This window comes from Pogoniulus pusillus, chromosome 3 (assembly GCF_015220805.1).
Source record: "Pogoniulus pusillus isolate bPogPus1 chromosome 3, bPogPus1.pri, whole genome shotgun sequence".
NCBI classification, from domain to species: domain Eukaryota; kingdom Metazoa; phylum Chordata; class Aves; order Piciformes; family Lybiidae; genus Pogoniulus; species Pogoniulus pusillus.
Window position 1 is genome coordinate 27,046,807 of NC_087266.1, and position 13,953 is coordinate 27,060,759.

Genomic DNA, 13,953 nt, shown 5'->3' on the forward strand with positions numbered 1-13,953 from the left:
AACTATAGTCTGTGGTAGGAACTACATGCATGTGTTAACACAGTAGTTCTCTACTTTTTCAACTGTTATAAACCTGAATTTCGGATGGTTTAATCCACTGTGGAAATAGACAATCAAGTGCATAAAAAATTTAAACCCAAGAATCTTAATTTCCTATTTAAAGATATTTATAAAGAAAGGATTAAAACTGCAAGAAAGCATAACTGTAGTACCAAGTCTGCAAGATAAAATATTCAGAGCCAATAATTGGTTGCTAGTTCAGCTGATAAATGGTTCTTAGTTCACTTTCAAGTCCTTGTATTGCTCATAGAATTAGTCTTTTGAATCTTACTTTCCTCAAATATAGATTGAATTTCACCCAAGATTATAAAAATATAACTTTCAGTGATTCTGATTTTCTAGAAACAACTCAGTCACATACAAATGCAAATGAAAAAGGATAAAACTTCTTTTTTATGTTCTGGCTTTTGAGGATACAAATTTTTATCTGTAGAATTACAGGAGTACCTTTTTCATGAATATATACCAAAGTAGCATTTTGGGCCTTGTTTACATCAATGGAAAGCTTTCCATTAAAAGCCAGGGCTTATTTTCCAAAAAAGGTGGATGATGTAATGTCACTAATTAAGATGACTTGAGTCCTATTTGAAGTTGCTTAACACACTCCATAATTAGAAGGAATATTTAATTTGGAAAATTCTACCATCCTTACTATTTTTATAGGTCTTTATTAATCATAGGGAACAATCTCTCAACCTCTATAAGTACCTTGGTATGACATCCTCTCACCTGTACTTCCCAGGAAAAATGCTGGCAGCCTGCCCAGATTCCTAGCACTTTCATGTATCACGCCTACAAATTCCTCATAGCACTCAGATGTGGATGCTGCAGAGCTGATTGATTAGTTACATCAAAGGGAATCAGGCTATGCTAGAGTCAAAGTTCCCTTTCACTTTCCAGATTGAGTAGATAGAACCGGTGTCCCATTTACCTAATGGCAAGGGAGAACTGGCACTCCTCTAACTTTTACTGCACACAGAGAAGCAGAGAAAAATACATGGCTGAGCTGGCATTGCCAGGACCCAGCATTTTACTTCAGTTCTAAAGCAGTAGTTCCCTCAAACTCCATATAAAGAGAGGAACTCAGTCATGTCAGAAACCAAGTCATCACCTACAAGGCCAGGCTTCTAGCAGCCAACAGTTTTCTTTCAGGGCAGGAATATCTCACTTCTTACACTGAAGACAAGGTAAGCACTGACATTAGTTTCCTCCTCTCTTATAGGTTTGTTACATGATACCAACACTTAATAACCTACTAAGGGATAATCTTCCTGCAAGTGCCTTATCAGCCTTGTACCTGAAGCCACCGAAGACAAAGCAAAAGGCTTCGGGTTCAAATTTGGCTTATGACAATATGGTACATAAAATACCTTGTCCTCTAAATGAAATTTAAATGACAACACATGAAAGACTAAACCAAAACAGAACACCATTTATACTGCAAACAAGAAAATTAAGATTTTCAAGCACTGTTTAATGGCTATTCATAGAACTAATTTAATCATGGGAATATATATTACGACATTCTAACACCACAATCATGTGCTTTACACAGAATTTGTACCTCATTCATGTCACAAGTTAAGCATGAAAGGAGCTGAAATAAACTCCTGAAGAGTAAAGTTTCCACCCCTGAACTTCTGAGTAGTTGATTTTGTATTATTGCAATGCATTTTTACAGGATTGTAATCTATTTTTACATTAATGGATTCCACGTTCTGTCAGGTTAAAACATATAAATCTATCTAAAATGATGCCAGACAAGCATGAAAGGTCCCTTACCAAGGTCAACTGGACTGGATTTGAATATTTCTGAGGAGAATTCGACTCCTTAATAATGTTTTACCTCTCCTACAGTTTAGTATTTATTGTCTATACAGTTAGTGATGTGATTATGTTACCACTACACAGTCCTTCACATCCATAATACTGCCACTTGTGATCCTGTTACACTTCCATATGGGGAATCCAGATAAGAAGCAGCCCATCTGCCCTCCTCTTCACATATTAAAGTCAGAAACTTTGTGGTTACAAACTCCTTGTGTCTACTGGTGCTGACCACATGGTTCCCACTCACCCATCCATAAATGCTAACAGAAAATCATTTTGTCACTGTGAAGAGAGAAGCATCAGTGGTGGGGAAGGAAGTTTAGGAAAGTTACCAATGAAAAGAGACAACCTTGCAGCAGATGCAAATCTACTGTATGCTGATATCCATCTAAACAGATAACCTTACATCACCAATGTATCATTCATTAGAAAGACTCTGTTCCCTTGTCAATGACTTAATAATGATTCATTACTAAGCTTTGAGAGTAAGAACAAACAGGTGTGGAAGGTACTGCATTCAAGAAGATTTTAGTACCTGCTTACCAAAATGAAACTCTTTAGCCTTCACTCTCTGAGTACCAGATGATGAAAACCATGATGCTACCCTGAGATTTCAAGCTGCTGCTCACTGGCTATCCCTGTTCTGCAAGACCACATTCTGCTTCCGCATCTATCAACAATTTACGTGAGGAACTCGTGGCTGTATCCCAGCCTGAGGTAAGACTTGGGAATGAACTCAGCTCCCCAGTATACACTGGACATAAAGAAGGGCAGACATGTGAGGTGGGAGCTGTGCCATGCTACAGCTTTTCTCTGATCTGGGGAACTGGGTCTGTACCAGTTTCTAAAGTCAAGGCGCTGCCAATTTTGCACATAATCCCCTTACTTTGAGAGACACAAATTATGCCTTTATTTAAAAACTAAAAAGGCAGAAAAAGCATGTGTTTAAACTATGTTTATAAACAAGACTGAGATACAGAGTACTGCCTTAAGGAAGCTCTCATTGAGGATTGACCGGAGTTTAGAAAATAGCAGAAAAGAAGACACAGAGACATCTGTCCCACTGGTTTTGAGCAGATACAACTAATTAAATGAGCATGTGGAGTTTTCTGGGTTGAATACATAATATATTGTCACAGTGTTACAGAAATAATATCAGTTATTACCTTAATTGTGGATGCTTAGGTACACTGTAGGGTCCTCTACATGTGGCTAATTAGGGAGAACCTATAGCTGCTAACAACTCTGGCCCAGAAAAGTGACTGTCAAATCTCAAGCTATTCTGGTACTGATAGCATCTTGACTGAACAAAGCTATGATATCACAGATAATGCACAGCTAAATCCCACAGCACATTCTTTCACCTTGTTTCAAAATCATAATGCCCATGTCAAATTAAGGACAAAAACCCCCCAACCCAAACTGTTTAACAACACAAGCATCCCCTTCCATTTGTGAAACCTTTGGGAAAATACACTAAAACAACACACAAAAAAAGTTTTTGTTAGAAATTAGAAAGATATCCCATTTTTTCTCCCTTAAGGATAAAAATTTCCCAGCACACTTAGCATTTTGACAGACACACAACAGTTATATTCCACTTCATGGTGTTACACAAACACAACAAGGACTGTAGCCAAGGTCTTCCACCCTATGCCTTTACAGACAAAGAATCAGTGGGGAGGAGAAAGCTAGTGGATAATGGCTATGCCAGACTCTCCCCAGCCACGCTCAGAAATCAGTTTCCTTATTTCCTTACCCTCTGTTTCCGTAGGCTTCCCGGGCTGGTGGGGGATGGGCTTGGAGACTTCCCAGAGCGGGGAGTAGAAAGCTGGCTACCAGGGGTTCCATTCACTACAAGGACAATAAATTGGGGGGGGGGGGGGGGGGGGGGGAGAAAGCAAAACAAAACAAAAACACAACAAAAATACAAGACATTATTAAAATCAAATAAATAGTTAAATCAGTATATTTCTTTTAATTCTTTGTTGAACAGACTAGCTTGTTTTTCCTTAATATTTTAGACATTAAATAAGGTGATTCAGAAAAGAAGTGCTCCCTCAGAGTTTTGGCTCATTAAGCAAATTTTTACATGTAGTGCAATAAAATAATCAACAAATCTAAAAAGACTGCTTAGTCAATGGCAGAGAATATGATCAGGTTTCCTTAAAATGTGCTGCTCCTGTGCTTGAAAGTGATGGGGAGCAAGGTGCTTTGTTAACCTTACCAGACACTTGCTAAATGTAAATCTCTTAATTCCATTTAGTTACGGCTTGAAATGCTACCCGCCAAAAATAAAAGGCAGCAATGCTTGCAAGAACAAACCATCTGCTTGCTGTTCCTCGCTCATTCATTGGAAGAGATTTTTGCAATACTACCTGACCCAAACATCACCTCAGACTTAACTCAGAGAGGCTTTCTAGAGGCAAATAAATTGAACATAACAGCTCAAGTCTGACTTAAAGCAAAGCACCACTTTCTCAAATAAGTAAGCTCCTTCATATATGCCAGTGCCTATCCTTTTAGAAGCAGCTTCTGCATGCATGTGACATTACTCATTTAATTAGCAAAACAACACCAGCAGAGGACAGAATTCTACTACAAAGCAATCACAAGAGATGCTACCAATAATGAAACACTGACAGAAGCACTACAAAGCGCGTATCATGTACATATGTAAATACTCTTAAGCAAGCAACTATTATATCACAGTCCACATTTGCCAGCACCAGTTAAAAAAAGAATCAATGATCAGATTCTCAGATTCTGAATCTTAGCAAAATATTTACATACTAGGGTATCAACAAGGGATTTGACTTACCTTCTATGAGTTCTAACATGGACAAAATCTTACTGTTTAACCTGAGAACAGCAAGCAGCAAAATTTCTGCTCTGTCTGTACTAAGCCAAGCTGTAGCCAAACTGAGAAGCAGTAGGATTAGTTAAGGATAGCTGGGGCTCCTCACAGAGTGAGCTGAACGCGATGCAGGATTCATAAGCAGAAGCCTTTTCTGCGTAAGGCTGACGTCTTCAGAGCAGCAGTGGGAGGTGCAGGTGCTGTCTTAGGGCTACATCAAAGGTGTCAATTAAGCATAATGCTGCTGCTTCACAACGCTGAGCCACCGCAACCCCCACTCACTTTCCACGGAGCCCCAAAAGCCTAAGGAATTTTATATGCTGTGCACTGAATCATAATGAGGTGCCTTTGGGGGCAATATACCAAATGACTCATTTGAAAATCAAGATGACAATAACTCTTGTAAAACCTTGGCTGACTGGCAACCTAGCAAATGTTAATGCCTTTGGTTAATACAATAGGAATTTTTAATAGTTTTTTCTTACTTTGTACATAACACATTGTTCTCTCTGGCTAATACTGGGCCTGCACATCGTAAGGAAGAAACATGTAAATCTGCCATGCATCAATAAAACACATAATACTGCACGATAAATAATAACTCCTTAATAGTAGAAGGCATTGTTTAAGGTAAAAATGTATTTTCATAACCATAGGAACAAGAAGATACACTAACTGGATTTAAACAGCCTGATTTTCTAAAAAAAAAAAACAACCAAACAAACAAAGAAAAACATTCCTCTCACCCAGGCTTCAAATTGCCTTTGTATAAAGGACAATAGCTTACACTTATCAGCACTGATTCAAATGTTGTACTAAGTGTGTACTTGCATATGGACACATCACCGAAGGTCATGCAGTATTCAGCCAATCACCCTGTGGCCAATAATGACTAAAATAAAAGTAATACTTCTGAAATTATTTAGGGAAAAGCCAAGATGATGATTTTTGGAATCTCGAACTTCAAAAGTTTCAACAGGCTTCTTATAAATACAAATGACATTATTTAGAAATAAGTAGTAAAGTATTATTATTACTCAGATGAGGCCAGTCTTCAAGACTGCAGAGTAATGACTAGAGCTCTGCCTTCTCTTTAAACCAAGTAAATATTCTTACGTATTATTATGATGAGAAAAAGAAAACAGATACGTTTTAATAAACTTTGTAGCATTAGGCACCAGATCCTGCTCCTTACAGCTTGACTCCTTCTTCAGAACTTTCAACAACATCTTTTCTTAGCATTACTATTCCAATTACTCTGTCCTGAAGAAAAAAACTTAAGGCTACCAAGTGGAAGCAGACAAACTGCAGACAAGATGCAAAGGTGTATGTACCATGTCAATAATTATCCATTTATGATGAAAACCCAAAGTATTATAAACCCTTAAAAATCACTTGCCACCCATCTGCACAACATAGACTAGTCATGTCATCCCTAACACTTATCCATTTAAGCTTTAAGTTCTGGCACATCATGTTGTCTGTCTTCTGGATGCTCTGCATACCTGGAGATGACTGATATTATCAGTGTAATGATTAAGACAGGTATTACAACAGGGAAGAAATGGTAATTTCAGTCCAGTTCAGGGATCCTTCTTTTGTATCTTATTAATGACCGCTGCCATTCCAGCATTCTGCAACTCCTTTTGAGTTGTTATACTGAATTTGTGAATAGCTGATGTAGCTGATGTTAGGTGCTGTGTAGCAGGAAGAGAACGGACTGATTCTGATCCTTTTCTGGAACTCACAACTACAACACTATTGTTACATATGCTGCTCATGATCAGATAACACAGCAACAAAATATATAGTACTTAACAAAACTGGATTCCTGGTAAGCACAGGAATATACTCTAAACTGCCTTAAAATCCATTTATAGGCAGAATACATTCTGGTTGGAACCTCTGTTCCTGCCCAGTATCTGCACTGCATTTCTCACTGACTGATACAGCACATGCACAGGGAATATTGATGTAGATAAAGACATATGAAATTGGTAAAGCACTGTTGTGATTAATCATGCCATTGAGTGAAGCAGGAGGTTTCTTGTCACTTTTTATCCATAAAATGGTAAAGGTCAGAGACTTCACACACAGAGCCCTCCCACCATCTCATGAAAAAGATTTATTTGTTCAAAATGTCACAGGTGACATATGTATTAAAAAGATAAAACAGTAATAAAACTATTTTGGCTGCTATGAGCAGATGTATGCAGCTGCTTAGCCATGAGTACCTTTCCTTTCTGTCCTCTCTTGCTGAAGATGCATAACAGGGCAAGAACCTGTATTTGTTTTTCTAGCACCTGGCACCCACATGAAGTTAGAAGTCCCATAAAATAGAACATTCAAGCTGGGTACCATAACCTACTGAGATAAATGCAATATAGGTTTTCAGATGATTATGTTTATAAACTAGTAAAAGCACAGTAAATAAAAAGTACTTTGATCATAGCCCAATAAGTTAAATTTTATTATAATGAATATTTTATCAGGTAATTAATAAATCATAAATAATCATAAACATCTTATTCAGTAATTTTTTAAAAAGTGTGAACATCTGAATTAAAGTATCAAGTGCCAGCCTGAGAAGCTGTCAATGCCACTACACTATACTGAAATCATGCTCTCCTGAAAAACTGCCTGTTGATGTCTTAGCATCTTATACTCTACAAACCACGTAGGGATGACTCTGTGTGTTTACAGAAGTGGTTTGCCAAACACAAGAGGAAAGAAGAGACTCCAGAAAAGGAATGGTGCAGGCTTCTTCACAGTTATAACTTACTCATGACTAGGACAGGATGAACTAAAAATTATTTAAAGTCACAACAGGCAGAGATCATAGTCAGCAATATTAGCTACAAAATGGTGATGTGAGATCATCACTTGACCTCTGTCTCAATTACTCCTGTAATTTCTCTTTGTACTTTCCAAAACAATATTCTTGTCTCAATAAGATTATTAGGGAACAAAGTTAGGGAACAAACCACACTTTCCCTTTTGTACTTTACTTATATACATTGAATCATTTTTGCTTTCATTTCAGAAGACAGAGTTTCTCCATAGCATCACATTAAGCAATGCCCTCATTATCACTCCCCAGTAAAGACAAGGCTTTGTAAGTTCTGGCTGAGAAGAATCCCAAATAACTGTACTGCATTCATTTTAACTGGTGCTAAACCATTCTTTTTACATTCCATCTTTTCTAGAGTATGTGACAAGAAATAATGGAAATACAGGAAGAACATCTCTCTGACACTGAATATCAGGCTCAACAGATCCATGCAGAGTTCTCACCTCATTGCATACCACCAAATCAAAAACATCAGAAGAAAGGATCACCTTCAAGTCAGGTTTACATTCACAACCCAGCCTGTACTGAACTCAGGTACTGAACCAGTACCTGAGTTCCTGTGAGTCTCTGGTACCTGTGGTAGTCACACAATGTAACCCAACCAGTGCAGAACCTCGTACGGACTGTAAATCTTACACATGCTCAGCTCACACTGATCTTCACGGATTGGCCACAACAATAACATGTCTACCTCATCCTTAAGTCAGCTATTTTCACACTATCAAGCAGAGAAGTGCTGTAGACACACAGATACTGTACGCATGCCTGAAATATCAGAAGATATGAACTTTTCTTGAAAATGCAATTCCCTGGTATACAGGAGGGTTTTTTTTGTGGAGCCTCAGAAAGTGGGTAAGTGCCTCTTGTTTTTCTCTGTGTACTTCATCAGACTACAGCTGATAGCTATGATTTTAGGTGCTAATTTCATGTAGTACCTAATCTAGAGAACATCTGCATGTACATAAAATTTAATGAAAATCTCTCTTTTGAACTGTTTTGCCTAATTGGAAAGACTAAGACTAGGATTCTCAAATCAGTTTGTGTGACCAGAGTACAAACTCTGAGGACATTCTTCATTTGGCATTTAACTATTTAATACTTTAAGAGGGTTAGAGAATTCAATCTAACCAAATCTATTTCTCTTACTAACTCTTTGATTTTCATTACAGGCTATAAAATGATGAAACTTAAATTTGGAATGAGTAATACAAAATACAAACACCACAAATAAAAAAATAAAGGGAAGTCAAGGTCAAAGTAAAAATCATCTGGAAATCCTTGGGTCTATAGGATAATTCCTTTACTCCCATGGGTTTGTATTCCTGGCTTCAGGAAAGTTTCACTTCAGCACATTAATTACAAAATCTGTCAGCTGAGTACCTGTAACAGTGTGAATAAAAACGTATGACCTCACCAAAGACAATGTGATAGTCACATTCCTTCCTTTGGGATCCAAAAAACCTTGAGTCGAGTGGCTGAAGAAGGACTGTTTCTGGATAATGGCTTCGGGATGAATTAACAAACTAAATGAAAACATAGCACCTTGCAGAGGAACACATCTACCTATTTTCTTCTGGGAAAAGCATAAGCATCTGCTCTAGAGAAGCCTTCAGTCAGATCCAATTTCCATATCCTAAACTACTTCTTTTCTTTAGGGAAGATCTACAGTTTTGATCAGCCTTTAGGCTTACGTGTAGTTTCATGATTTCTTTGCCCAGGTGCAATTTAAGAAACTCCAACACTCAGCCCTTGCTAATACAATTTACTCTCTCCATTCTTCACCTGCGTTCCCTTTGTCATTTGGAATAGGTACACAGATCAACCCAGTAACTTGTGAAATACATACTTGTCACATTAAGTAAGTGGAAGTCATAAATAACTCTTCTTAAGAAAACCAAACTTAAACTGCTGTTACAACTAAGATTTCAAGCATCCAAAATACTTTGAGTGACAGTTTGAAGGGAATACAAGATAGCTCAGAGTGGAACTGAGAAGAAAATTATTTTAAAGAAGTTGCTCAAACTGGAAAAAAAGAAAGCAGCTCCTTTTGAGAGCATCTCCTAAAAATCTGAGTTGAGATTTCAGAGGCTAAAACAGAGTTCCTGAATCAATATGGTTCCTTAATTTAATGGATGAAGAGTACAGTAATTCTAGCTGTCTCATGCTCCTCTTGATTTGATCAGAAATAATAACCATGACAAAGTAAGCCTTGCCTTCTTTGAATCTGCTACTTCTTAACCTGCATTGAAGCTTCCACCAATGGTGTTAATTAGTAGCTGGACAGAAGCTCACAGGTACTGAATATCCATCAGAAGCCCACTTTTCAGTCACCAGCAGTAGGCTGATACCCAGTCTTACTGAAATTCAATGTCTCTTTTCTTATGTCCTTTCCTGAATAATTTATATTAATAAAAAAAAATCAAAGTGTTTTGCAGGCTCTAAGAAGACATCAGGAAAATTAAATAGAGGTAGGATTATCTATTGCACTTGGAATCAGACTTCAGCCTTGTGCCTGCCCAGGAGGTCACACTACCTTTCTCTGCTTCTCTCTGCCTTGTTCTCTGCTTCACTTCTCTGTTTAGATTGAAAGCATTTTGAAGTAGACAATACCTTGAGTGCATTTGTTAAAAAAGTAAAGTGTTTCTCCTACAGTGAGATTTCTTCCTGTAGTACTGTTTTGAAACACCGTCAGATGTAAATAAAATACAGAACAAAACATACAATAATTGAGAAGTCACCTCTTATCACAGATGCTCTTACCCTGCATGTATTCTTAATAATAATAAACCCCCCAGTGTTTTTATATAAAAATAAGTGGTATCTCCTCCCAGAAACAAGGGAGGCTATCAGGAAATACAAGTGGATTAAGCATATTCTCTGTTAAGAAGAAAAAGGAAAAAACAAGGATGGGAGAAGGATGACTATCACCTATGGAAAGGCAATACATTCTTCTCAGACATGTCAAGAAATGGTGTAAAAGCAGATGCAGCATTTTTGCTCTCCAGATTGCATAGCTCAAAAAATGGTGAGGAGTGTGTCTCTCCCATTCTCTTATAGGCTGACATATATTTCCTTGCCCTCAGTTAATCAGAGCACAGATTTGAACCTGCATAGCACTTCAGGACTGGAGTACCCTCTGGTATCACTCAGAGTCTTTCTCTGCAACCCTTCACTTGTGGCTCCACTCTTTCTCCCACATTGTTGAGGCAGTGAATCCCAGAGCTTGTAAAACAGTATTTTTTCATCCCATTTCCATACCATTATTCCCATGGCCACGTATCTGCAAACCCTGAGAGTGTTATGGAAGGTTCTGTATGGGGCTTTATGAGGCTTTCAGGCTCACCAAAGGATGCTATCTTTACAGGCAACAGAGGGAGGAAGGCAATTTCAAAGTTATCTTAGAGCTTTTTGTTCACACCAGATGAGATGACATGGGAAATGGTTCTCTAGAGTAGTAGCTGGGGGATTGCAAGGAGAAGGGACACTTAAGGTCCTTTGCCTGTTCCTGCCCACAGTCAGGGGCCACCACAACAAGGTGAGACTAAAACACATTAGAAGTGAGGGCCTTCAAGAAGTATTTTCTCTAAAAATAATTTATTAACATTAACAAATTCATCTTCCAAGTACCACCTCCAACCTTAGAGATGCAAAAATGAGACAAAAGACATTAGAGAAAAACATCAAACCAATTAAGACCCCCAAAATAACCTCTTTGATTTCTGTAACCAATTTCAGAAGCTATTGGGATGAATTTGAGAAAGTTCATCATCGCATAGCACTAAGTGCTCAGAACAAGGGACTCATGGGCACCATAGCATTTATAAACATTTAGTTCAAGCCAAAGTTTGGCTGAATTCACTTGTCACTTAAAATTCTATGTCAATGAAGGGAAACAACACTTAAGAATGGCATTTAAGTGCTTAAACTAAAGCAGATCACCTAATATCCAAGACTCACTTACACAACCATTTCTCAAAAAAGTGAGGAAATCACCCAAAGATTGTACTTTCAGTAACTCTAAAAATTATTAACCCTGATCAGCTGTCCTATGCTGGATAGCTGGAGAAGAAAAATCATAGAACTGCTGAGGCTGGAAGAGACCTTGAGGGTTATCAAGTTCAATTGCTCATCTAGAGCTCACAATCCAACCACTACTGCTAAGCTACCATTAAGACCACAACCCTCAGCACCACAACGAGTCTTTTAAATACCTACAAGGATGCTGATTCCATCACCTCCCTGGGTAGCCCATTACAGTGCCTGATGACCAATTCTGTAATGAGTTTTTTCCTAATATCCAACCTGAACCTCCCTTGGCATAACTTGAACCCATTTTTTCTTGACCTATGACTTGTAGCATGTGAAAAGAAACCAAACCCCATCTCACTCCAGCTTCCTTTGAAGTAGGTGTAGAGGGCAACAATAAAGCTGACACCATGCTAAGTATACAGGAGAGAATCAAGGGTAACTGAAGGATATCCTTTCGGTTTAGGATTTTATCACTTTTAATATCCAACTAAGATTTTTAACCCTTTTTTTTTCTTTTTTTTTTTTTTTTTTAATACAGTCTTTCTAGATGCAGCTTATTGTTTTGGCCTATGTAGTTATCCATGTATATAATCTTGATAGGGGCACAAACTGATGACCAAAGTGGGAGTCTGGTCCTTTTGTGTAGTAAGAATGTATGGAGAGATGTTGAGATACTGGAAGGTGTCCAGAGAAGGGTGACAAAGCTGGTGAGGGGCCTGGAACACAAACCCTATGAGGAGAGACTGAGGGAGCTGGGGTTGTTTAACCTGGAGAAGAGGAGGCTCAGGGGTGACCTCATTGCTGTCTATAACTACCTGAAGGGAGGTTGTAGCCCGGTAGGGGTCAGTCTTTTCTCCCAGGCAACCAGCAACAGAACAAGGGGACACAGCCTCGAGTTGCGCTGGGGGAGGCATAGGCTGGATGCTATTAGGAAGGTCTTCACAGAGAGAGTGATTTACCGTTGGAATGGGCTGCTCAGGGAGGTGGTGGAGTCGCTGTCCCTGGAGGTGTTCCAGAAAAGTGTTGTGTTCTAGTTGATTGGGCAGGGCTGGGTGCATTTTCAAAATGCAGCGAGACTCAAACGAGGAATGAGTCTTTCTAACTGGCAACACAGTCCTCTCCATGCAGCTTTTTCTCAAGGGTACACTATCAGTGATGCTTTCTGCCTGATAAGTACCCTACTTCTCTCAACTTTCTTTTATGATACAACTCTTCTCAAAATGAGGCATCTTTTCATTTTTGAAGTGTATATGTATTTTCTTTGATCTGAGCAAAGAATCTACTGTTTTTCTCGAGGACTTTTTTAATATATATCCCTAACAAAAGAAAAATCTCTAACACTAGGTTAAAGATGAACTGAAAGCAGTATAGAAGCATAGAATAAAAAAACACCAAAAGACTTAGCAGTAGCAACATGACAACAAAAGCATGACAACATGGAAAGAAAAATATCTGCTTATATGTGCATTAGATGGTAATTTCTCTATTCTGCAACTGTCACAGGTACATAATTCCAATAAACAGGCAGTATTTTCAGGCTTAATGGATGGCAGAATACTGAAATCTGTACATATCGTTTGCACTTCATGGGAGAATTTTGTGTTTTGCCTAACAACATCTTACAGTTAGCATTTCTTCTTTTCAGTGCTGTTTTTTTATTGCAGTGGCAAGTTGCATATTTTAAAAAAATATATTCAGTGATTGTTCGTAGTTTTGTATGCCTAAAGTCAATTTTTGAGGTCAAATGCTCACTTAGTACAATATTTCTTCCTTTTATGACAGTAATATTAATGTAAATATTCACATTCAAGTTAGAAATAGGCTTTCAGTAACATTCACACAATTTAACTTCACTACTTGAAGAAATCAAACACAAGAGGTACAGGCAGACAAATCAGGTCCCCTGTTCTCATTAAAATTAATTTAGCCAGAAACATTTGCAATTGTTTATAACTTCTAAGTTGTAACAAGTTGGAGAGGAGAGGAGAGGAGAGGAGAGGAGAGGAGAGGAGAGGAGAGGAGAGGAGAGGAGAGGAGAGGAGAGGAGAGGAGAGGAGAGGAGAGGAGAGGAGAGGAGAGGAGAGGAGAGGAGAGGAGAGGAGAGGAGAGGAGAGGAGAGGAGAGGAGAGGAGAGGAGAGGAGAGGAGAATAGTTAGAAGGAGCCTGTAATTATCGTCTAGTCCAACTGTCTGATCAATTCAGGGCTGACTAAAAGTTGAAGTCTGTTGTTAAGCACATTGTCCAAATGCTTCTTTAACACTGATGGGCTTGGGGTATTGATTAGCTTTCTAGAAAGTCTGTTCCAGCGCGTATTGGATTTGTATGG

The 13,953-nt window shown here is 38.4% G+C and overlaps 1 protein-coding gene across 4 annotated transcripts in view; it reads right to left on the minus strand.

Moving 5' to 3' along the window:
• DCLK1 (doublecortin like kinase 1) overlaps nt 1-13,953 on the minus strand; it is a 265,632-nt gene that overhangs the window by 69,722 nt on the left and 181,957 nt on the right. For 3 of the 4 annotated variants that reach the window (XM_064173100.1, XM_064173107.1, XM_064173125.1), the window contains exon 6: nt 3,650-3,744. In XM_064173100.1, the coding sequence (XP_064029170.1) occupies nt 3,650-3,744 (95 nt within the window). Of the gene's footprint in view, nt 1-3,649; nt 3,745-4,711; nt 4,876-13,953 lie in introns of those variants that run through there. The other variant, XM_064173116.1, reaches the window with a different exon arrangement.